Source organism: Carassius gibelio, chromosome A20 (assembly GCF_023724105.1).
Source record: "Carassius gibelio isolate Cgi1373 ecotype wild population from Czech Republic chromosome A20, carGib1.2-hapl.c, whole genome shotgun sequence".
In the NCBI taxonomy this organism is placed as follows: Eukaryota; Metazoa; Chordata; class Actinopteri; order Cypriniformes; family Cyprinidae; genus Carassius; species Carassius gibelio.
The window spans coordinates 14382512-14406206 of record NC_068390.1 but is presented as its reverse complement, the minus strand read 5'-3'; the positions used below and the strand labels follow the sequence as shown (position 1 = coordinate 14406206).

The 23695-nt window shown below is 36.6% G+C and overlaps 1 protein-coding gene across 1 annotated transcript in view; it reads right to left on the bottom strand.

Annotated features, from left to right (window-relative positions):
* Nucleotides 1–2256: 2256 nt before the first annotated feature.
* Nucleotides 2257–23695, bottom strand: part of LOC127938716 (vascular endothelial growth factor receptor 2-like) — a 28646-nt gene continuing 7207 nt past the window's right edge. Inside the window, exons 5-31 of the mRNA XM_052535538.1 lie at nt 22801–22969; nt 22404–22540; nt 21484–21676; nt 21165–21282; nt 20758–20930; nt 20435–20591; nt 15832–15943; nt 14803–14911; nt 14344–14688; nt 13741–13887; nt 12715–12846; nt 11026–11132; nt 10476–10611; nt 8226–8330; nt 8023–8136; nt 7709–7797; nt 7300–7450; nt 6253–6344; nt 6011–6133; nt 5813–5924; nt 5612–5711; nt 5214–5319; nt 4416–4558; nt 4101–4185; nt 3901–3986; nt 3627–3816; nt 2257–2983 (exon numbers count right to left, since the gene is read on the bottom strand). Of these exons, the coding sequence (XP_052391498.1) occupies nt 2906–2983; nt 3627–3816; nt 3901–3986; nt 4101–4185; nt 4416–4558; nt 5214–5319; nt 5612–5711; nt 5813–5924; nt 6011–6133; nt 6253–6344; nt 7300–7450; nt 7709–7797; nt 8023–8136; nt 8226–8330; nt 10476–10611; nt 11026–11132; nt 12715–12846; nt 13741–13887; nt 14344–14688; nt 14803–14911; nt 15832–15943; nt 20435–20591; nt 20758–20930; nt 21165–21282; nt 21484–21676; nt 22404–22540; nt 22801–22969 (3609 nt within the window). The 3' untranslated portion in view covers nt 2257–2905. The remainder of the gene's footprint in view (nt 2984–3626; nt 3817–3900; nt 3987–4100; nt 4186–4415; nt 4559–5213; nt 5320–5611; nt 5712–5812; nt 5925–6010; nt 6134–6252; nt 6345–7299; nt 7451–7708; nt 7798–8022; nt 8137–8225; nt 8331–10475; nt 10612–11025; nt 11133–12714; nt 12847–13740; nt 13888–14343; nt 14689–14802; nt 14912–15831; nt 15944–20434; nt 20592–20757; nt 20931–21164; nt 21283–21483; nt 21677–22403; nt 22541–22800; nt 22970–23695) is intronic.

Genomic DNA, 23695 nt, shown 5'->3' with positions numbered 1-23695 from the left:
TCTAGATGCAAACTCGTGCGCCTGCATACCATGTGTCACAACAAAACAGACCATCACAGGCCTGTCACCTAGATTCACAACATTAGGGAGAATTCCCTGCTGGCAAAAAAATAAATAAAAATAAAACCAGCCTAAAGCTGATTTGCTGGTCTTAGCTGGTTTAAGCCATTCTCCCAGCCGGACCAGCTAAAGAAGTGGTCAAAACCCCTCTAAAACCAGCCTGCTGAGCAGTTATGACAATGCTGATGACCAGCTGTTTGTTTGTTTTTCAGCAGGGATGTTATTATGACTGGCCCTGTGCTGTGGCCCATATAAAGATTATAATCTTTTTAAATTATACAAAAACGTGCTAGGGTTGTTGTTTCGTCTATATACCTCTGTGTGGGTGGTTTGCTCATGTAATGTGTTTCTTTTCCTCGCGTTCACTACTCAGTGTTTCAGTCACTTATTGTCGTCCGCTTCATCTTCAGACGTATATTCATAAACTTTTTAGTGCTCAAAATTATAGACTATATCTGCAGCTCATCAACGAACTCTAGTAGGGCTTGTCCAGACCCTTGCTGAGATGTTGCTAGGCAGAAATGTAAAAAATTCCCTAAAAATAAAGGAACATGATTTATTTGTAGACCATATTTCATATTAAAGTTTTAAGCAGATATTTAAGTAGATAATTATTTTAGATTTTTAAAACTTTTCCTGTCGTCAGCCAACATCATCAAATGTTACTCACCAAATGCACCACTAGGTGGGGGCAAAACTTAATTTGATTTCCTCCTTTTTCAGAACTGGGATGCATGGATTTATTGCTCCAAAGCATGTGCTGGTGAATATACATTATAAATGGAAAAATTTGATAATCGGATTACTTGACGGATCAGGATCACAAATATTAAGGAGGTCGACTGGTTTGGTTTTGTTTGGTTTGGATGATGGTGTAGTGTATTTTCAAAGGAATGAGAGTAATAATCTCCTTTAAACAGGCGCATTCATTTTCATTAGAGGATGCATACTTTGGGGTCATAGTCAGAGCTCTCAATAATTTTCCAGTGTTATGTATCCCACATATCAGGGTTCAAAATGTGTGTGTGTGTATGCGTGCATATCCACTGCTTTCCACATTACCCATGTGTGCCAGTGTGCCAGCGTTTGTGTTTAAATATATTTCCTGCCATTGCAGATCATTGCAGGACATTTCCCCATTCCAAAGGAAATGAGAGTTCCTGCAGCTAAGGATATGCTTTTATCATGAAAAACAAACAGATAACATCAGTTTTTGAGCATCCCCAACTATTTTCAGTAATCTTAAATATGGGTTTAAGTGCCATGTTAGGCTTTGATAGGTACTCACAGATTTCATTTGTAGCAACATCTGGAGCCATTTCTAATCTCTAGAAGATGCTAATAAGAATATCAGAACTAAAATATACTAAATGTAAAACTGAGTGCTCTCATCTTGCATGTTGCAACCTAAATACATTAATGGGAAAAAATCATTGTCTTTTTAACATAAAGAGTTTTAAAATATGGCATGAAATGAAATATATACAATATATTCAAAAATTCAGAAAAGATTCATTTAATGAAATATATATCGAAGTAGACATTCTGCACTCTTTCTAGATAAACCATGCTGGAGAACATGATCGGTAGCTTGAGAGCTGCTGTTATTAAGGCAAAATAGAGAAAAAAATGAATACTAAGACATTAATAAATTCATGTCAATTTGATTATTTAATCAAAATATAAAAACTTCTCTTTTTTTCACTTGTGGTCATAAGGTTTTTTCCACCATGGGAGGGACACACGATTTGAATAAACTAACCTAGTTTTCATTATTATTAATACAAAAATAAATGTAAACAATAGCTGGATGTAAAGTCAGGCCCAGAGCACAGATCTCACTGCGCTTTGATGGCCTTGTGCTTGCTATTCTGGGCAGCCATTTTGAGAGCGGCACTCCTAGGAATACAACCAAGGCTGTGTGAGCATTGTATCCTCAAGCCCAAGTGTTCACAACCACACATACACAAAAAAATACAAACGCATGAATCCCAAAATGCACACACTAGTAGGAAAAAAAAAAGCCAATCTTGTTCACAGGGGCTGAAATGCATTGTCCTGTTTTCTCAGATGCACACAAAGAATTGGAGATATGAGTACATTGCTTCATCTGGGTCTCTGAGAAACAGATACAGGAAGAGAGGGGCCATAAAAGATCGCTGCAGTCTTGTGCATGCAAACACGCACAGGTAAATGTTGTTTTTAACTGGCATGAGTGTTTATTTAAAAAAACATAATTACATTAATAGATGTATAACTAAATAATATAATCATAATGGCAAATACTGACGTTTTTTTACAAAGACAAAGGCAGCCCTCATTACAAACTGTACAATCAAAAGGCCAACTGAGAAACAAGGCTTAGAAAACTAAATTCAGACAGACTGTTAGTTGCTTGGAGTTGGAGGAGAACAAGTCTGGTCACGATTAATTAAAGACAATGCAAAAGATATATATATAAAAAAAAGGGAAAACATTCACACACTCAACTGTCTGGCATTCCAGTTGCTATTTCCTGTGCGGTAGGAAGAGGGCATGCGTTTGCTCAGGAAGTGGCGTGGACTCGCTGAGAGACCACTCTTGCTCCGCAGTCTGTGTAAACATGATTGTATTGCTAAGACTTTCTCAATCCCCAAACCCCCCTGACATTTAGATGAATAAAACTAAAACATACATCTTATCTGCTCCAAAACAGTCTGTTCCAAAACAATATATTACATTTATTTCAAAAAGTGAGTGCGATAAAAGAAATAGTTGACAGTTCAAATGAGTTAGCGGTTCCTTTATGCATACAATTATGAAAGAAGTGATAACGGTGCACCTCATTCGAAGCTCGACAGCCAATTTAAGAGTTTGTTGTTTTTGGATGATGGAGGCATGTGGTTGGGATACAGGAGTCATTATGAGTAATGGCAGGAAAAACCTAATATGGGATGAAAAGTTAAAAGGTTGCTGCTCATTGGAAATTGCCCTTTGGAACATTTGCAAAAGTTGAAAATGTATGCACACATTTACAAAAAAAGGCTGCATTCTACCAGACAATGAAAATGGATGGTGACCTAGGGCTGTCACCATTCACTTTTATTGTACGGAAAAGAGCAGCTTGGACATTCTGTTATAAATAACTCATTTTGTGTTGAGAAGAAATAAAACCAAACAATATTTAAAAAGAAGTAAGGAAATGATGCATATATATTTTTTTTTTTTTTGGCCAAACTATTTCACTGAAGGGATAGTAAATGAAAACTCTGTGGTCATTTAATCCAAACCTGTATTAATCTTCGACTGTACACCAATGAGAATATTTTAAAGAATGCTGGTAACCAAATAGTTGCTGGGAGCCACTTCCCTAGTAGTACTTTGTTCAAAGTCAATGGCTACTGTTAACATTCTTCAAAGTATCTTCTTTTATGTTCAGAAAAAGAAAGAAAATCATACAGGTTTGGAACAACTTGGGGATGAGTAAATTATGAAACTGAAATGCTCAGTTTTGCTGAGCTATTGCATTAAAGTTCTGAATAAGATAAAGAGGAAGACTGTTAAACTGGGGCTGCACTATAACGGACCTCAGCACTGAACTTGTCATTTCTCTTGGGCAGTGGAGGTTTCATTCGAATGTCTCTCTTCAGGATCATCTCCTCGTTGGCGTATATTGGGGCTTCTGCATCATCAGAGTGGTAGCCGGACTGATAGCCGCTGGTCTGATTGGACGATTCAGAAGCTAAAGACTCCTTACTCTTGCATCGCAGAAGTGGGCTGTGGATAAAAGCATGAACGTGTTAATATTATGCTGGAATGTCTTGGAGTGTAGTTCTACCGAGATCAGCACGAATGCATCACCTGAAATTAAGTGGTCTGTGCACTTGCCGATCCAAAGCTTTCATTTGCTCATGTAATAAGCCCACTCCACAGTCCATGTGACCGTTCTATACAAAGAAAAAACATTTAAAATGGGCAGATTTTATATATATATATATATATATATATATGAAAGTGTGATTGGATCATGACAAGATTGTAGTATTGTAGAGTTTATTTACCATCACAGGAGTGTGTTCCAGGGGAATGTCCACAAAAGTCGTCCTACTTATTGGCACACCATGACTGTCTATCTGCTGTGGGAACCTGTCAGGAGAAGCATGGGTGGGACCATTGATGCATTAGTTTGTCAAAGGAGAGGTTAAGCACGCTATATCCACAAATGTCAGATCTTCAGTGTTATATATACATAACCAAGGTCAGATGAATGGGGTGGAGATAAGTATGAGTGCTTGAAATATGATTTATTTTGAGTCAGTTATGCCAGCAACTGCACAAAAAACAACAACACCAGATAGATAAGTTACTGAACTAACCCCAGAGGTGGAGCATTGTCATAGTGGAGCTGGGACTTTTTGTTGCCTCCATAGAACATTCTTTTAGATGTCACACTGAGGTGAGGAGCCCCTGATTCCTCTTCCATCTCTCCGTTTGTCAATGGGATGTAGTCCTTTCCATCCTGAAACACAGGTAACAAATGAAAGTTCGGTTAAAAGATTTAAAATTGATCACATGACAAATGTTTTACTACATTCTGCAAAATGTCACTTTATTTCTATTTTTGTCGTTTTATTTTCAGAAATAAAAAAATATCTAACCATCCTTAAAAAGATTTTTTTTACATTTTGTGAAATTGTATAATAATTTTTTAAAAAGAGAATATATATATATTGAATCTTATATCTAACTTCATTTGATAAAACTTTTTTTTTTTTTTTAAGTAAAAGCGTTTAAAACCTAAAAATTTTTAAAAATAATTGTTAACTGAAATAAAGCTGAAAAATACTAGATAAACTTAAAAAAAAAAGGTTTATAAATGAAAATTATAAATGTTGTAAAACTAAAATAAAAATTAAAGGCGAGCAGAAATACAAAGAAACTGATTTGACTAAAACACACACAAAAAAGAAAATATAAACAAAGCTAATTCTGATCATTATAGCTTGGCAACAAGAGAAAATGTATTAATTTACATCCCAAGTAAGTGTAAATTTTTTTTTAAAGATGTTTAGATAATTTTAATGGGAAACAAGACAAAATATTTATTTAGCTATGTCTCAATTATTAAAAACACATGAATGAGACAAAACATATACTTGGGAGTCGATTCTAACCTGTTGAGCGCTAGCTTGTAGCAGATTGCCCAGATGTTCAACTAACTGAATAAAGGTCGGCCTGTCTTTAGGTCGATCAAGCCAGCAGTCCAGCATGGTCTGGTATCTGGAAGAATTTCACATTAACAAGGAAGAGGTAGGGTTGATGACTTTTTCAGGTTTCAGTCAGTTGCTACATCTCTCATTTCAATAATATGAATAGAGTCCATCTTCAATGTAAACTCTATGAAATAGTATGAAAGTACTAAAAATAAACAAAAATATAGGTACTACTACTCTTGCCCACTTTCCATTGGAAACACTATGACTGGCATCACCAGAACTACAAAAACCTAGATCAACTTGTTTTCACAGACGTTTAATTTAACATCAGTATTAAAAGTGTGAAGTATATTTACATCTCAGGTGTGGCGTAGTCTGGAGCTCTCATTCTGGTTCCCTCCTTTAGTCGCCTGCAGAAAGACTCATCGATGCACACACCTGGGTATGGAGACGCACCTGCACCAAAGAAGATGGGCCATCAACACGTCACCCTAATTAAGTAGTTTTAGGCTTGTCTGATAAGCTCGTTGATAATGTTAATATCAATATTGTGTTACCAAGAGAGAAGATCTCCCAGAGCAGCACACCAAATGACCAAACATCACTCTGTGTGGTGTACACGCGGTCAAAGATGGTCTCAGGAGCCATCCACTTCAGAGGAAGACGAGCCTGTGATGATAGAGAGGAAATGCTCAAGCATCACTTAGTCTTTTTCACTGAGCAACTGAAATGAAGTGTGTAGTAAGAGTCCTCACATCTCCTTTGCGGACGTAGTCAGGATCTTTATAAACATCTCTGGCCAGCCCAAAGTCACATATCTTCACCACGCTGTTTTCGGAAAGTAGGATGTTTCTGGCAGCCAAGTCCCGATGGATACACTACAAACACAAACTAGCATTATGACTGAAGCAAACATTTGGAATGAATTGTAAATAATAATGACTAAAGAATACACACACACACACAAGCAGACCATGGTGGTGTGTTTCAGTTTTACCTTTCGAGAGGCGAGGAACTCCATGCCTTTGGCAACTTGAAAGCTATAGCTGATGAGATCCTTCATCGTCAACTGATCCCAGTCTGAACTCTCTATACATCAGCAGATGACACAATTTATAGGTTTATATATATATATATATATATATATATATATATATATATATATATATAGAGAGAGAGAGAGAGAGAGAGAGAATATGAAGGGTAAGGTTAATATTTAATGATAGTTTTATTGATCGATTTTATTTTTTAAATATATTATATCTATATATTTTTTTATTAATTTACAGTGGGATAAATTGGTTTTTAAAAGAACAAATATTATATATTTTTTTAATAATATGAGCTTATTAAAGCTGCCTAATAATTATTAATAATAATAATATATAATAATTATTATTATTAATAAAATAATAATGCGGTGTATGTGTTTATATTCTGCAGTTAATTTTTTTTTAACTTTTTATTAATTTTAAGTGTGATAATTTTTTTTTTTAATTACAAATATTCCATCTAATGTCTTAAATAATATGAGCTCATTAAAGCTGCCTAATAATGCGAATACCGGTAATTATACTGTTTGTTCATTCATTTATCTATTGATTTATTTTATGTTTTGCAGTTATTATTATAAAAATACAAATCTTTAATTTATTAATTTACAATGTGGCAAAATCTTAAATACTGTAGGTTCTTAAATAATAAGCTCATTAAAGCTGCTTAATAATTCAAATAATTGCTCTCAATAATAAAATAGTTGTGCTGTTTATTGGTTTGTTTGTTTATTCATTCAGCTCAAAAAGTTTTAGATGAAGTTTAGCATTTAGATGGAGTTGACACAGCACAAGACATGTCAGCTTCCCAAGTGTATTTCATGACCTAAAATATTTGCTTCATGTGGAGACGACAGAATGAACTAAATGACAATACGAATTTAAACATTTGATTCAGTTTCCCTTTTTTTTGTTTTTTTGGAATGTGCCATTTTTATCCTCGTCCAGAGACAGTACAGAGTATCCACCAGAGTCAGACTAATATACTGTGCCTTGTTCATCCTGCAGCTGGACCGTGGAGGTCTGTTCTCCCGTCCTGGTGCACACAGCGGTGCTGGTGCAGATGTCCAGACCCAGATCCCCCTCATGCAAATCCTCTTCCTGCTCTACCTCCCTCCTGCACGGCATCCGTGGCATCCGCTTCTGAGAAACAAAACGCTTGGATCAATTTATGTTGTTGTCAGGGTCAAAAAGTGTCAATATGTCAGGTACACTTTATAACACCTTCAACCTTGAACAACATTTAAAAGACCTTACAGTTGGCTGTTGCCCAATATCTTACATAAGCCACTTGAATCGATCTGACCACATCAGAGGACATTGTTAAAAGAGGATCTGAGATCTTTAAAACCACATCACAGCCTGATTTTACTAGTAGCACTAGGTCATGATGAAATTTACCTTGTAGGGACTGTACTCTCCTCGCTTGCTTTTTAAATAGCTCGAGAGGTTACCGTGTTTACAGTACTCAACAATCACCATCAAGGGTCCTGAAGTAAGAAACATAGAGAGGAAGAAGAGGAAAGGCCTTTAATGTGGGCACATCACATTCTTCTCAACAATGCACAACCACTTTGTGGCATTTCTGATGCATTTCTTACTATGACTGTGCATTTTGTCACCCATAAATATTCACATGCGTTCTACTGAACAGAACACACCTGCAGCAAGCTTCACAGAAAGGACAACAGTAGTCGTTCTCAAAGGACACTCACCTCCTGGTTTGGTGCAAGCTCCTAAAAGGTTAACCACATTGAGATGGTGACCAATATGAATGAGGATCTTCAGCTCAGACATCAGAGCGCGGTACTCACTGGTGGTAGCGCCCTCTGTTGGAGATTGATAATGCTGCAGTAAGTTGTGTTATATGAAAGATTATGTGAAGTCAGTTTAAGGCTAGTGAACAGATGCCTCATACCCTTGAGCATCTTCACTGCTACTGTAGTACAGGTGGTGGCCTTCTCAATACCATATGCGGTCGCCTCCACGACTTGGCCAAATGCCCCTCTGCCCAGCGGCTCTCCTGAAAAACATAGTATTAGACATTTGTGAACGCTTGCACCTAGATTTATAGTGACATTTTGTACAAATATTTTTGCTGTTTGAAGAGGTTTAAATCTGATGGTGATTCTAGGCAAGTTTTGATATGCTCAGCTTTCCATCCCCTAGAAGAAAAAAGATGAATAATATGTTCCATAACATTTTGACAACCTGCTATGATGTTACTAAATGCGTATATTTGCTCATATTAGAAAACGACGAAATATAACAAAATGATCATTCAAAATTAAAATACACACATATACAAATAAATAAAGATATACAGTGCCCAAGTATTGTAACAGTAAAGACAATGTTGTTCTGTTTGCTGTGGAGTCAAGAAATCTGTAAATATGATCAAAAGATGAATATGTGACAAAACGACGGAATGGCACATTTTATTATTGGGTGATTCAACATAAAGATGTTTTACCAGCTAAGAAGATCAGCACTTTTAGAGTTCATTCCACCATCTGATGTGAGCATAAGTATCGGAACAGTGGCCTCACAGGTCTTTCTAAGTGTTTAGCTTTCTAAATTGCATTAATTCTTCAGATATTAAAAGCAGGGAATGTGTCTTATCAGTTATATCCATGACTTCTGCATTCTAAGTCTTGTATTCGATGATGACACACACAAACCAGGATGGAGACGAGGAAGCCGACTTTGAAAGAAAAGCAAGCAATTTGGATGCTAAAAGAAAAGAGGAAGTCAATTAGAATTATAGGAAAAACAAAGGGCATGGAGAAATCAAGAGTTTGGAAACTACCGGTGACTTCAGGAAACAATGACGACTTGATCGGCGGAGAAAAACAAGAGTAGTTGATGACAGACACATCATAAAAGCTGTGAAACCCCTTAAATACATATCTGTAAAATCAGCAACAACCTCCAGAAAGCTGGAGTGATGCTCTGTCAATCTACAGTGACACAGAATTACAGAAGCTACACAGCAAGATGCAAACCTCTGATCAGCACCAACAATAGAAAGGCAAGATTCTTCACAAATGTGAGCCGGTTGGTATGGACAGATGAGAGAAAGATGAACCTTAATCTAAGTGATTGGAAAGCAAATGTGTGGAGAAAAAAGGGAACTGCGAATGATCCTAAGCATATAACCTCATCTGTAAAGCTTGGTGGAGGTGGTGTCATGGCATGGGCATGCATGGCTGTCTCTAGAACAGGACCTCTTCATTTTAATGATGACTTCATGTATGATGGCAGTAGCAGAATGAATTTGGAAGGGTACAAAATCATCTTGGCTAACAATATTCAAGAAAATGCCACCAAACTCATTAGAAAGCACTTTATATTGGATCAGGACAATGACCTTAAACACCCTGCCAGTTCAGTCAAGGACTTTATCAGGGCAAAAAAATATAAGGTCTTAGATAGCCCAAATCAATGTCCAGATTTAAATCCGATTGAACATTAATTTCACTAGCTGAAGAAGAGACTAAAGACAGAAACTCTCCAAAACAAGCAACAGTTGGAATTGGCTGCATTAAAGGCTGGGGAAAAGCATGTCAAAGCAGAAGACCAAGAGTCTGGTGATATGCAGACTCACTGCTCTGATTGCATGCAAGGGATCTGCAACTAAACACTAGCTTTTAATCTTTTACATCTGCCTTAAATTCAACTGTTCCAATACTTATTCTCACATCAAATAGTGGGATGAACTCTAAAAGTGCTGTCCTTTTTTATTTGGTAAAACAATGTATGTGTCGAAAGACCTAATAATAAAATGTGACATTCTGTAGTTTTGTTGCATATTCATCTTTTAATCATTTTTCCAAATGTCTTGACTCCAAAGCAGAGAAAGCTATTTTTGTCTTTTCTGTTCCAATAATTATGCAGGGCACTGTACATGTAAACACATCCAAATGCCTTGTGAAATAAATAAATAATATTGCACAGATAAATACGGATAACTATAAAAATACAGTATCACTGAAGTCTGGTCAATAAATAAATGTCATATTACATACTATTTCATAGTTGTGGTTGTTTTCTTTTTTAAATCAAAAGTACTGGAAAGCCATTCCAGATTGTTCCTGGGTATTTAAGCTTTTTATTATTATTATTGTTGTTGTTGTTGTTTTATTTCTCACATTTAGCCAAGTCTCACCTAGCTTCAGTCTATCACGTGGGAATTCCCACTTGTTAGCATCATAGGTCAGTCTCTCGCAGTGCTCATCCATCGGCATATCATCTGAGTCTAGAATGATTGACAGGTAGCCAGTTTTCAGATCTCCATCATTAGGCTGTGAGAGAGGGAAGAGGAAAGGATGGAAAGGTTGAGTGTATGACAAAATGAAATAAGAGTCAAAAAGGAGAGAACAAGCATAACTGAATGACAAACACAGAGCAAGACTACCAACATTTCCTGCTTGAGTCTCCCAGAATCAAGCCCTCATTATAAAGACTCCCACTAATAAGTTACTGAAAGCCACTATGATACTCAGAGGCAGAATTAAGGCTGAGGTACAGCAGGACTAGGACACACGGCTGGCATACGTGACGCATCGCAGCAGAATGTGTGCTGAGGATACAATAGTGATTATGTACGCCAAGTCCGGGTAGTCAGTTTTGATCAGTCAGGAGAGTGGAGTGTGCGCCTGTGCGTGTAAATGAGAGAGGGGAAGCAAACGAGGAAAGGGAAAGAGATGGAATGTTACCCGCTTCCTGTTACGGATAACGAAGACGATGAGGAGCCAGAGGAACATAGCGATGACCACAGCACCAATAGGCATGATCAATTCCACATTCATCTTTTCTTCTGCACCTGTGAAATGGGTCACATGGACAATCAGAAATGACAAAAAAAGATGACAAAAAGACATACGATTTAACTCAAATGGATGGATGGATGGATGTCCATCTCTAAATAGTATTTTAATAAATATTGATATTAAAAGGCATGACAGGAACTGACATATCTGTGTGTCTGTTTGGTATAAATTTTGCAAAAATAAACAGAAAAGTCCTATTTAACCAGATAAATAGTTTATTTTCGAGAGAAAGTGGAAAATTCCTTCTTCAGTTTATATTGATAGCAAAGGGAGGCACAGATTGCCTGGAAGAACCTAGTTTACAGGAATATTTGTATGCTGCTGGGCGTGTATGATGGCTACAAGAGTAAGGAATGTGAATTGCCTGCTGACCTGATATTTCATCCAATCAAAATAAGCATGAAGAATGAACAGCAACATGAAGCCAAAGTCAACCAACCAGCAGGAACCAATTCACATTAGACGAAAAGTACCAAATTCTCTTTTCTACAATAAAACATGCAACTGCTCAGTGGATCTCTACATGATTTAGTTTATTTCTCTCTCTCTTCCTGTGTTTTACTCTTTCTTTTTCCTTGTGGGAACAGGGCTGTGAGTGACTTTGCAGTGACAACAAGAAACAGTGATGCCGAAAAAACGAGTCACGTACACACTGAATATGTCTCTGTTATTTGTGCGGCTTTATGTGTGTGAGGAAAGAGGGGGAACCATACGAAGATGTAAGTGCCTGGTAAAAAGTGTGTGGCAGAGAGTGATATAGAGAGAGATGCCCCTCTCTTCTTTTCTGTTCTTGGATTTTGCTTTGTTTTCTTTTAGCACTCCCTAAAGGATGTACACTAACAGAGCCCCTTTCCTGACAGACTAGAAAGAGAGCTATTATTGCCACAAGGCCTTGATTACAACAAAATCTCAATGAGGATAAAAGTCAGTGGGAGACTGAGCTCGCCTCACAACCATGACATGTTCAGAGGATGTCTCTCCTTAAAATTTGGTCTTTAAAAGTGCAACTGATAAACTACTATGAATTTACCTGTCATCTTTTGGTATAAGACTATCATTCAAAAGTTCAGTGCCATTAAACATTTTATTAGAAATACTGAGCAAATGTGCATTAAATTGATCAAAGGTGACAGTAAAGATAAGACATTTATAAAAGATTTCTATTTTAAATAAATGGTGTTGTTTTGTTTTCAACATTGATAGTAATAATAAATGTTACTTGAGCAGCGAATCAGCATATTAGAATGATTTCTGAAGGATCATGTGACAGTGAAGACTGGAGCAATTGCTGCTAAAAAATCAGATTTGCCATTACAGGAATATATTACATTTGAAAATATATTTAAATAGAAAACAGTTATTTAAAATTGTAAATAATATTTTACAATATTACTGTATTTACTGCATTGTTTTGATCAAATAAATGAAGTCTTGGTAAGCATAAGATAATTTATCTTTCAAATACAAATTATATTAATGTATTGCATAAAAGTCCTAACTACCCTTTCTTTAATTCTGCAAACCAATGAAATAAAATAAAATAAATTAGGCAATGAGTTTTGTTTACACACTCACCATCTACAGTGATACGAGCCTCGTGAGAGTCACAGCCCTGCTGGTTACAGGCCGTACACACGTAAAGACCACTGTCCTCTTTTTTCACCCGTTGGATGGTTAAGACACGATTTGACTGTTTCAGAATCACACCTTACAAAAGAAAAGCATGAAAAGCATGAGCATTACTGTCACTGTAAAAATGTTTTGTCAGGTAGCCTTACTATCATGCTTTCCATAACATCTAAATGAGCTGGTTTTACTTAAGTCAACAAATATTATTTCGTATCACTTAATAATAATACATTTTCAGGGCCAGATCAGGTAGACAAATCTTATTAAAGTACCAATTGACTGATACAGCTTTGCCAAAGTGTATTAATATTTGTGTGGCATGCAGTAATTGCAGCACTGTAAGACTATATTGGCATCACTGGTTTTGTTTCCACTGCTGGAACCCGATCTAAACTGATTTTACTATGAGATTCAGCATAACTAAACAATTAATTAATTGTTTCCTCAAGCCTGAGAATTGCAGTCAAACAAAGAGTTGAGTTCAGAGTTCAGCAGCAAACTTAAGGATGGAATATATTACATTACTTTTTTAAATCTGAGCAGATTTTTAAACACGAAGCACTATAAATCACTATACCAACTTTCTAATGGTTATAGACACACTATCATCACAAACTAATCAACTGGGGATCATCATCGCACACTACCAGCAAACTCATGCAGAAAGCATGCGCCTTATTGGTAAAAGCCACATAACACATTCAGACAAAATATCAAACATGATTGATATCCTCCATGTGAACTGATTCATAGTCTGGAGGTAGGAAATCTGAGTCTGTGGCCGATTTTCTGTGAAATCCATATTCTGCATGTTGGCTCTGCCATTTTCAACTAGTTTTGAAAAAAGTCGCAAAAGCTACATAATGTATTCCAGCCCAATAGGCATTTGTGAACTGATAATACTGCAAACATAGAGAGTTGCTTATCCTTACACCAATACTATTTTTTTATAGATAGTTTTATTTTGCTCACCTGATCCCTCCGTGACAGTCTGGTTGTCTTTAGTCCAGACTACAGTAGGTGTTGGGGTGCCGGACACTTCACACACGAGAGATGTAGAGTCGCTCACATTTACTCTCTGGGCAGTCAGATTGGTCACAATTCTTGACATCTCAAGAGCTGCAGAAAGATATAAACTAATCTGTGATGAACATTTAAGCTTGTGCATGATTTCTGCAATACACAGTATCCCATCTGAAGTAAATTGAGTAGTGGAACTAAATATAGTCCATTAAGTTGGCAATTTCAGCACCACTAGCATCACCAATAAATAAAATGACACAAATAATAACTGTTTTCAAACATGTTTCCTGACATCCCTTTGCCATTGAGCAACGGGATAGGCTGTTGTGGCCTAATGGTTAGAGTCAGACTTGTAACCCAAAGGTCAAGGGTTTGAGTATCAGTACCTGCAGGTATTGAAGGTGAGGGAGTGAATGACCAGCGCTCTCTTCCACCTTCAATACCACGACTGAGGTGAGACCCTTGAGTAAGGCACTAAACCCCCAACTGCTCCCCTACACATCACTTCACTTTCGAAAACAAGTTTCCGAAAATATAAAGCTATGGACTAACCTCTGAGTCTGAGGTTGTGAAGTAAACAGGTTCTCTCACTGGTGCCCACGTTCTCTACTTGGCAAGCATACAAGCCTTGGTCCATCAATGTGGCATTGGGTATGGTTAGGTCCAGCGTTGCATTGGTGCCCTGCAGGCCTGATATGGTGACATTGGTCTGGTGGAGAGGTGAAAGGCTAAGGGTATCACAGGGCACGGCTGCAGGAGAGGCATCGGGGTTGGCTGTGCTCGTTACCCGATACCATTGCATGTTAGAGTACAACAATCGATCGGCTACACAGCGCATTATCACATCCTCTCCCTCAATAGGGCTGCTGGAGGGGAGGATGCTTAGGTTGAGGAAACCTGTGAGGAAGACAAACATCGAAAGTTTGGATTTAACCACTGCTTAAAATTTAATTTCAATAGTTTAAGTTGGCCTATAGAGTGGAGGCAGTGTCAGTGTTTAGAGGCACTCACGAGCTACTTGAAACACAATGACTCGCTCTTCTACTCCCATCTTATTGGAGGCTATGCACCTGTAGAGAGCATGATCAACTGCTTTCTGAATCTTCAGTGTGCTGATGGTCTATTGGAGAACAATCAGATAATTAAAAATGACATCAAAGGCAATAGATCATTTTAATAATATAATTATAGTCAAATTTACCCAATAATACCAATAATTTATTATTTAACCAATAATACAGTGGGGTCCAAAAGTCTCAGACTTATAGTGAAACTTTTACATTTTTGATTATAAATTTGAGTAAATAATTGAACTGAAAATATATGTGAATTTCAAATTGTCTTCGTAATTGGTTTGTCTCCCTTTGGCTTTAATGATAGTGACACTCATGATCTGATTGATGATCATGTTCTCCAGCATCATTTGTGATGATCCACAGAGAATGTTGAGCTTCAAAGGAAGCAAAAACACATGACCATCTGCATAAAACACTTTATTTACATTCACTTTTTTGATTAGTGACCTAAAATAGTGCAGCATCTTATTTATTTTACAGTACATCCTAACATTAACATGTTTTGGGGGAAGTCGTGGCCTAATGGTTAGAGGGTTGGACTCCCAATCGAAGGGTTGTGGGTTCTAGTCTCGGGCCGGACGGAATTGTGGGTGGGGGGAGTGCATGTACAGTTCTCTCTCCACCTTCAATACCACGACTTAGGTGCCCTTGAGCAAGGCATCGAACCCCCAACTGCTCCCCGGGCGCCGCAGCATAAATGGCTGCCCACTGCTCCGGGTGTGTGCTCACAGTGTGTGTGTGTTCACTGCTCTGTGTGTGTGCATTTCGGATGGGTTAAATGCAGAGCACAAATTCTGAGTATGGGTCACCATACTTGGCTGAATGTCACTTCACTTATTACTTATATTTAAGGTTTATTACCAGATTTTAATTTGATTCTGAATCCTATTATGAATATATTTTATGTTTGGAAAAAGTTTTTTGCATGTTCTAAACAAAGCACAGTACTGTAATTGATGTTTACCTTAAGAGAGCGTCCAATGACAGATGTGGGGCTGATGATGGGATTCTTCCCTGTGTTGTTTGATATCTCCCTCCACTTGTCACAATTCACCACACTTTCGTCTGACTTAGGTCTGTGAATGACACAGAATAATAAGATTCACCAGTTTTTACGCTGTCAAAAATCGTATACATTTTTAAAAAGTAATCCATTATTTTTATATTATTTTGTAATAAAACTACTTATATTTATTATTATTTTTATACTACAAATATTGTACTGTCAGTATTCTTCTCTCTCTCTCTTTCTCTCACACACTCTCTCTCTCTCTCTCTGCATATATATACAGTACAGACCAAACGTTTGGACACACCTTCTCATTCAAAGAGTTTTCTTTATTTTCATGACTATGAAAATTGTAGAGTCACACTGAAGGCATCGAGGGCTATTTGACCAAGAAGGAGAGTGATGGGGTGCTGCGCCAGATGACCTGGCCTCCACAGTCACCGGACCTGAACCCAATCGAGATGGTTTAGGGGTGAGCTGGACCACAGACAGAAGGCAAAAGGGCCAACAAGTGCTAAGCATCTTTCGGGGGAACTCCTTCAAGACTGTTGGAAGACCATTTCAGGTGACTACCTCTTGAAGCTCATCAAGAGAATGCCAAGAGTGTGCAAAGCAGTAATCAAAGCAAAAGGTGGCTACTTTGAAGAACCTAGAATATTACATATTTTCAGTTGTTCACACGTTTTGTTATGTATATAATTCCATATATAATTCCACATCTGTTAATTCATAGTTTTGATGCCTTCAGTGTGAATCTACAATTTTCATAGTCATGAAAACAAAAAAAGCTCTTTGAATGAGAAGGTGTGTCCAAACTTTTGGTCTGTACTGTATATATATATATATGTATATTAGCATTTTATATATTCATATTTAACAAAGGCATGAGGAACCATATCTCAAAAGAGAACACGCAGACAGAAATAAAAACTTCTATCTAGCTACACATCTCCAACAGGAACAGAAAACGCCAAACTGAATCAACAACAACAATGCGCCTATTATTAACATTCTAAATTTAGACTGTCCCACAACTTCCTCTCTAATTTCACTTCTCCCACCAGAGGTGTATTTGAGTCAATGTAATTAATTCCTGTAATTGATCTTTTTGGATACTCTGTAGTTTTACTGATCACCAAAGATATTATTAACTTTTACTCTACTTCAATACATTTTTGAAGAAGTATCTGTACTCTTAACTCCACTACATTTGTAATGAGTTTTGCAATTACACATTACATTTTGCATGGCACCTAGCTTTTTCTGCAACAGTTTATTTCGGCTACAAAATAATTTATATCGCCATCTACAGGGCACTGAAGGTACTATATCTTGTGCGTTTCGCCCTTACTCACCCAGACTTGTCAACAAGGCTTCTTTACATGTATGGAGTGCATTAGTAAGTAGTTGTGAATCACATGTGTTTTATATATGAGATAAGGACATGACTGCAGCCGTCAATAAGGCTGAAACCAGCACATCCATTGCAAGAAGGTTTTGACTTTTTAATCTTACTTATTATTTTATTTATATGTTACGTTTATACTTTTATGTCACTTCCTGTCTCCCGTGGTGTTTGTAGTCCATTTGTTCATTGGTTCTCCTTGATTAGTCTCCCTGTGTGTTTCTTGTGATCTTGTAAAGCTTGTTAGCCCCATTTATGTGTAGCCCTACCCTGCGTCTCAATGTGTCTACTTATACTATGTCCTTAAAGTATGTACTCTTTTGGTGAAGAAAAAGTACACACTTTTGAGTGTTTAGTAGAAAAGTAGGCAAGCTTTGGGATATACTATCACGTCACACAATTGCATCTTTAAAGGACCGCTCTGTCGCACGTGTTACATGCAAGCTGTCACTGTAAACTGGCCTGTCAATCATCTAGTCACAGTTACCATCCTCCAAATTTCATTTAATTCAACATCATACCATACTGGAGAGAAAAGAATTGGCTCGTTGATCCATGGGTCTTTCATGCAGAGAACTCTGCTCATATTTTCTGCATAATGATGCATTTAAAAGTTAATGCAGAAGTTAATGTTCTGCATAATGATGTTTATAAAAGTTCATATTGTTGTTGCAGATGAAATATAACACAGATAACAATAAATAAATATTTTTTTACCAGGTTAAGTGTTCATTATTAGTAACTAAAACCTCTATAATCCTCTCTACTGAACCCTCGATCGCGCACATACGCAACATTTGTAGTTATTCTAACACGCTTTATTTGTGTTTGTGGCTCTGGACCGAATCCTTCGCCCAAATGTATGGATTGTGGGCAATTTTAGCCATTAGAGTGTGCTTGGATACACACTTCGCCCTTAAATAGTAGACCATCTGGGAACTTTTGGCATACTCTTTCAAACATATTATGCTTTGGGACACACTTATTCTCACATCCTATTTAGGATGGATAGTATGAACATTGAGACGCAGGGCTAGTGTTTCTTTAGGTCCTTGTGAGTTATTGAATGTAATGGTTGTCTGTTTGCCTGCCATTCTGTTCCCTGTGGTTTTTGGCTTATTGTTTGTTCTTTTCCGTGAAATACCTGCACATAGATTCTTGCCTATGCCTGTTTCTCCACAATACTACAGTAATGCACTGTCATGTCTCTTTGATTAGTGCACCTTTGAGCCTTTAGTATATTAATTTAGTATAAATAAAATACTTAAGTACTGTCAAAATCAGATACTTTAAGGCCTGGTTACAACTCCGTCTGCCATACATATTTGTGAGCAATGGGAATTAATATAAATGTCAATAAACATAAAGATTTGCAGATTTAGAATGGGTTAGACATCAGCACCTCAAGTACACTATGTCAGCCATGGGATACGAGACAGAAAAAGGAAAAAGAGTTGAAAAAAGACAAACACATAAATAGGACACATAAAAGCTGTAATGAAAGGTGAGGATGAGGGTGAACTCTTGTTAGTAGGATGCAGTGACAGACATAGTGTTATTTTCATGTTTGATCAAGGACACGGGATTTGAATGTGTCTGCTTTTAGAACAACAGGAAGTTGTGATGAGGACTACGGAAGTATGTGAGGGTGCAATCTGAAGATAAGGCTTACGTGATGCCTGGCCCTGAACACTTGTTGCATGATCACAACATCCTTGGAAGTGATGTTCTTTGAATGCATGCTGCCAATCAAAGTCACATTTCAAACAAAACTCACAGGAGCTTATTTCTTAGCATAACAAATCTCTCTAACCAAAGCAGTCATACTGGCTGGACCAATCACAACAGCTGTTTCAGGATGAATTCCCATTTAGAACACAATATGCTAATGAGTTGGGACATACTTGAACACCTGGAACAAATATGCTAGCACAGTTCTGATATGTGTTCTCTTGGAATGAATAGAAAATTCAAATCACACAAAAATGCCAAAGCATTAAGCAAACAAGGACATGCAAACATTCTCATTTGGTGTGTGATTTGTCAGAAAAAACAACTAAATGACTAATGATTTTACCACTGACTTAAGCAACTTCCTTATACAAATACAGGAGGAATATTAAATCTTTTGTTTTCTCTTTAAATGGTGGCATTTAGGGAGTATGATTTTGAAAGGTTTTGCTGCAGCAGATTTATTTGGTTTCTGTTGCCTCCTAATAGCTCACTGTTTGAGAGGTCATGAGGTAATTCTGTTTTTGCTGTGATATATGTGTTTTAGCCTTTTTATTACATTTCATCCAAATGCAGATAAATAGAGAACAGAGAGAACAAGAAACATACTTCTACATATGTTTGGGGATGGTGAGAATGATTTGACCAAGTACAACATGTTCATGGATAAACATCCTTGTTGATCCTGGAACATCATTCCAATCAACCAATCCGAATTCAGAATCAACTTTTCAGGAAATGTCAGTTTTAGGCTTACAATCAGGGTTAGATGCTTCTACACCATTATTAATCAGCTATCATTTCCCTCTGATTTTAGGAATAAATTATGGGTAAGTTTAGGTTCAGGGGTAGGGATTGGGTTAAGTCTGTATTTGTGGACAGTAATGTTGATCCAGGATCATCAAAATATGTTGATCCAGGAACATTTCTCACTTGGCAAAATCACGGCAAATATTTGGGTATACTGGTGAACAGTTCACTATGCCACACCTTTGATTTTAGCCTATATTTCCCTTTTCATAATATAGTAAGATTATAGTACAGTACGTTTAATATAGTAAGCTTAAAGAGAAAATGAGCAGCATTTTCCACTGAAGCAAAAATAATATGATGGTAAAACGCTAACAAAAAAATTGCATATGTGCGTATAAACTAAAATGTGGCATGAGCAATCAATATCTTCAAATAACTTTAGTTTTCCTAAGCTAATTATATCAGGATAACTGATTTATACGAATTTATTTTTGTTAATAAATTTTGTCTTGAAATTTGTCTTGAATAAAACTAGTTCATTTAGATGTTGACACATTTATCTGACATTAAGTTTCTATTTTTAACAGTCTACATTCTTGGCTGTATTAGACAGGTTACATTTGAAGCAAAACAAGGACATATCATCAAACCATGTGACACATGACTTACAGAATTTGGACTGGGCAGTCCTCTCTCGGCATCCACTGCCACTGTATTGTGACAGGGCTGGATCCTCCGCTAGCTGTGCATCTGAGTGTAGGGCTACTGCCATACATATGAACATCTCGATCCAACGGCACTTCCTTCTCAAAGATCTTAGGGTGAACTATATATAAACACACATGTGAAACAGTCAAAAAGAGGAGAAGAGAAGAGAAGAGAAGAGAAGAGAAGAGAAGAGAAGAGAAGAGAAGAGAAGAGAAGAGAAGAGAAGAGAAGAGAAGAGAAGAGAAGAGAAGAGAAGAGAAGAGAAGAGAAGAGAAGAGAGATACCATTAACCAATAGTTGAAATGTTCTTCTCTGCTCCTCCTTGGTAATCTTATTTGTCATGACAACAGTGTAATTCCCAGCATCCTTCTCTGTAACACCATATATTGTGAGAGATCCTCTGTTGGGCTTAACCCTGCACTCATCTTTCCACACTATCAGCTGATCATTCTTATACCTGGATGGACAAGGGTGAAAAAAAAAAAAAACATAATGCAAGTTCAGTCTGACTTGCACAGAATCCTAATAAACTCTTTATAGACACATAATATAATATAATATAATATAATATAATATAATATAATATAATATAATATAATATAATATAATATAATATAATATAATATAATATAATATAATATAATATAATATAATATAATAAAGTCACACTCTATTTACTCTAATCACTTACCACTTGACAGAGGGCTCTGGATAAGCATAATATTTAACCAAGATTTTTGCCTCTTCCTGGCCAGCAGTTGCCTCCACAGTCTGCAACATCTGATCATTGAGCGCTATAAATGGTTTCTCTGAAATATCAATCAATATGTTAGCATAATGTGTTGAAGCAGTGTATTTGTGTATTATTTGTATTATAAAACATATGGTCTTTATGCTTCTTATGCTAGCAGCTTATAACTGGCTTAGATGTGCCAGCAGCCCTGAAATGTAGATGTTTTCAATTATATGATGCTCTATTTTGTTTAAGTTGATAACTAAAAAGCACATACCATAGACGATGAGGGCTGCTCGGGCAATTTTCTGCATCTGACCACTAGAGGCTATGCAGATGTACTCTCCTGTGTCATTTACGGTCACGTTCTTTACAATGAGAGTATTGGACAGTTCTAAGGAGTTCCACAGCTTCTTCTTGTATGACCTGGACTCATAGCGTGACCTTGGTATTGAGCTGTTGACACCTCTCTGCAAGAGAGACTGATGGGTCAAAACCATCCTGAGAAATGCACAATGTTCTTATGGAACTGCAATCCAACGAAATTAGCCGGACTGGACTGCACTGATTCAAATCATAAAACGAAATTCAAAAAATCTGAAATGCATCAAACTGAGTTTATGATTGAAGTGTCTCAAGTAAAACATAATTGTCAGCATAGCTAAGCAGCCAGATATTTACAAAGAAAAAATTAGCTGATGAAAAATTTGAAAGGAATGCTCTGGAGTCAATAAGAGTTATGCCTGTGTGTTACAAAATATAACTTACCACAGAAATATTAGAAAATATTACACTTTAGAAATGTATTCCATAACTTTTTTATATATATATGTATATTTGCCACAACATGAATTAATTAAATTTGTAAATATACGAAAACATAAAACAATGTCAATTAAAATAAATAATTGCAAAATAAAAATATTATTAAATTTTAATCATATTTATATAGGTGAAAATCTAGTTATTTGTCACGATTTATGGTTCACACATCAACAGAGGCAAGCTGACACACACCTGCTATCAAATAAAGACGTATCTGACGGCTTCTGTTTAAACTGTGTTTTTGGCTGTTTTTAATCACCGGACATTAACCTATTAACTTTTTTTTATTGTTGTGGTGGTAATTAAGATTATGTTACTAATGCTGAATTTTGAGGTTAACTTATGTGAAACTTTTCTGAACAAGTTACTGACCTTCTCATGAGGAAAAATCCACTGAAAGTCAATTCCCACATTGAGTTCGGTGTGAGCGGTGCAGTTTAGCATTAGCCTCTCCCCTACCGTTAGCCTCTCATGAGCTGGACTCAGGGTGAGGTCATGGATCTTGTATCCTGAGGAAGAGGGAAGGGGAGTAAGGGACGTGCCGGGTGGAGCATTGTTCTCTTGAGACCAGGGCAGCTGATCTCACACCAGATTGTTCTAAAGTCTCAAATAATGCAGTCTTGCCTCCTCAAAAGACGTTTTATAATTTTTAACATGCTTGCAAAACTTAAAATAAATAATGACTCAGATGCACAAACAATGGTCATATCATATTTCTTAATTACAGAACTTCATGCAACATTCACCTTTCCAAATAAACTTTGCTTACCTACGACAGCCACAATGTAAGATGGGGACTGATAGGTCTCATTTTGAATAGTGGTTTGGCAGTAGACCACCCCAGCATAGCTGATCACATGACTAGGCAGGACGAAGCCCCTCTTGTTATCCCAGATGACGTCTTTCCCATCAGTGGCCAGTTCTTTTACTGGATACTTCTGTAGAAGGCAAACACAATAAATACATTGTTCACATCATATTGCCAGTGGCGAATCACAACACAACACAGGGATCTTGACGAGTAAACGACATGTTAAAATATTAGTTTAATACTTTATAGTCACATCTTTTCATATAGTCACATTAAAGGTATGTAGTCATGTGTAGCAGAAAACTAAATACATAATGTCCATTGGTAAGAAACTAATAGTTTTATTCAGTAAGGATTAATTAAATTGCTCAAAAAGGAAAGTAAAGACATTTAAAATGTAACAAATTATTTCTCTAAAACAAAGAATCCTAAAAAAAAGAAGTTTATTACAATTTCCACAAAAAAAATATATAGCAGCACAACTACTTATTTCAACATTAATAATAATAATAAGAAGAAGAAGAAGTAGAAGAAGAAGAAGAAGAAGAAATGTTTTTTTGAGCAGCAAATCAGCATATTAGAATGATTTCTGAAGAATCATGTGACACTGAAGACTGGAGTAATGATGCTGGAAATTAATTAAGAATAAGAATAAATTACATTTTAAAATATACTCAAATATAAAAGTCATAATTAAAATTGTAATATTATTTCACAGTATCACTGTTTTATTGTATTATTTGTTATTAAATTATTAAATTAAATTCAGCCTTAGTGAGATATATGAGACTTCTTTCAAACACATTAAAAAAATTGAACAGTAGTGTAGTTTGCTGATACAGAGAACTCCCTC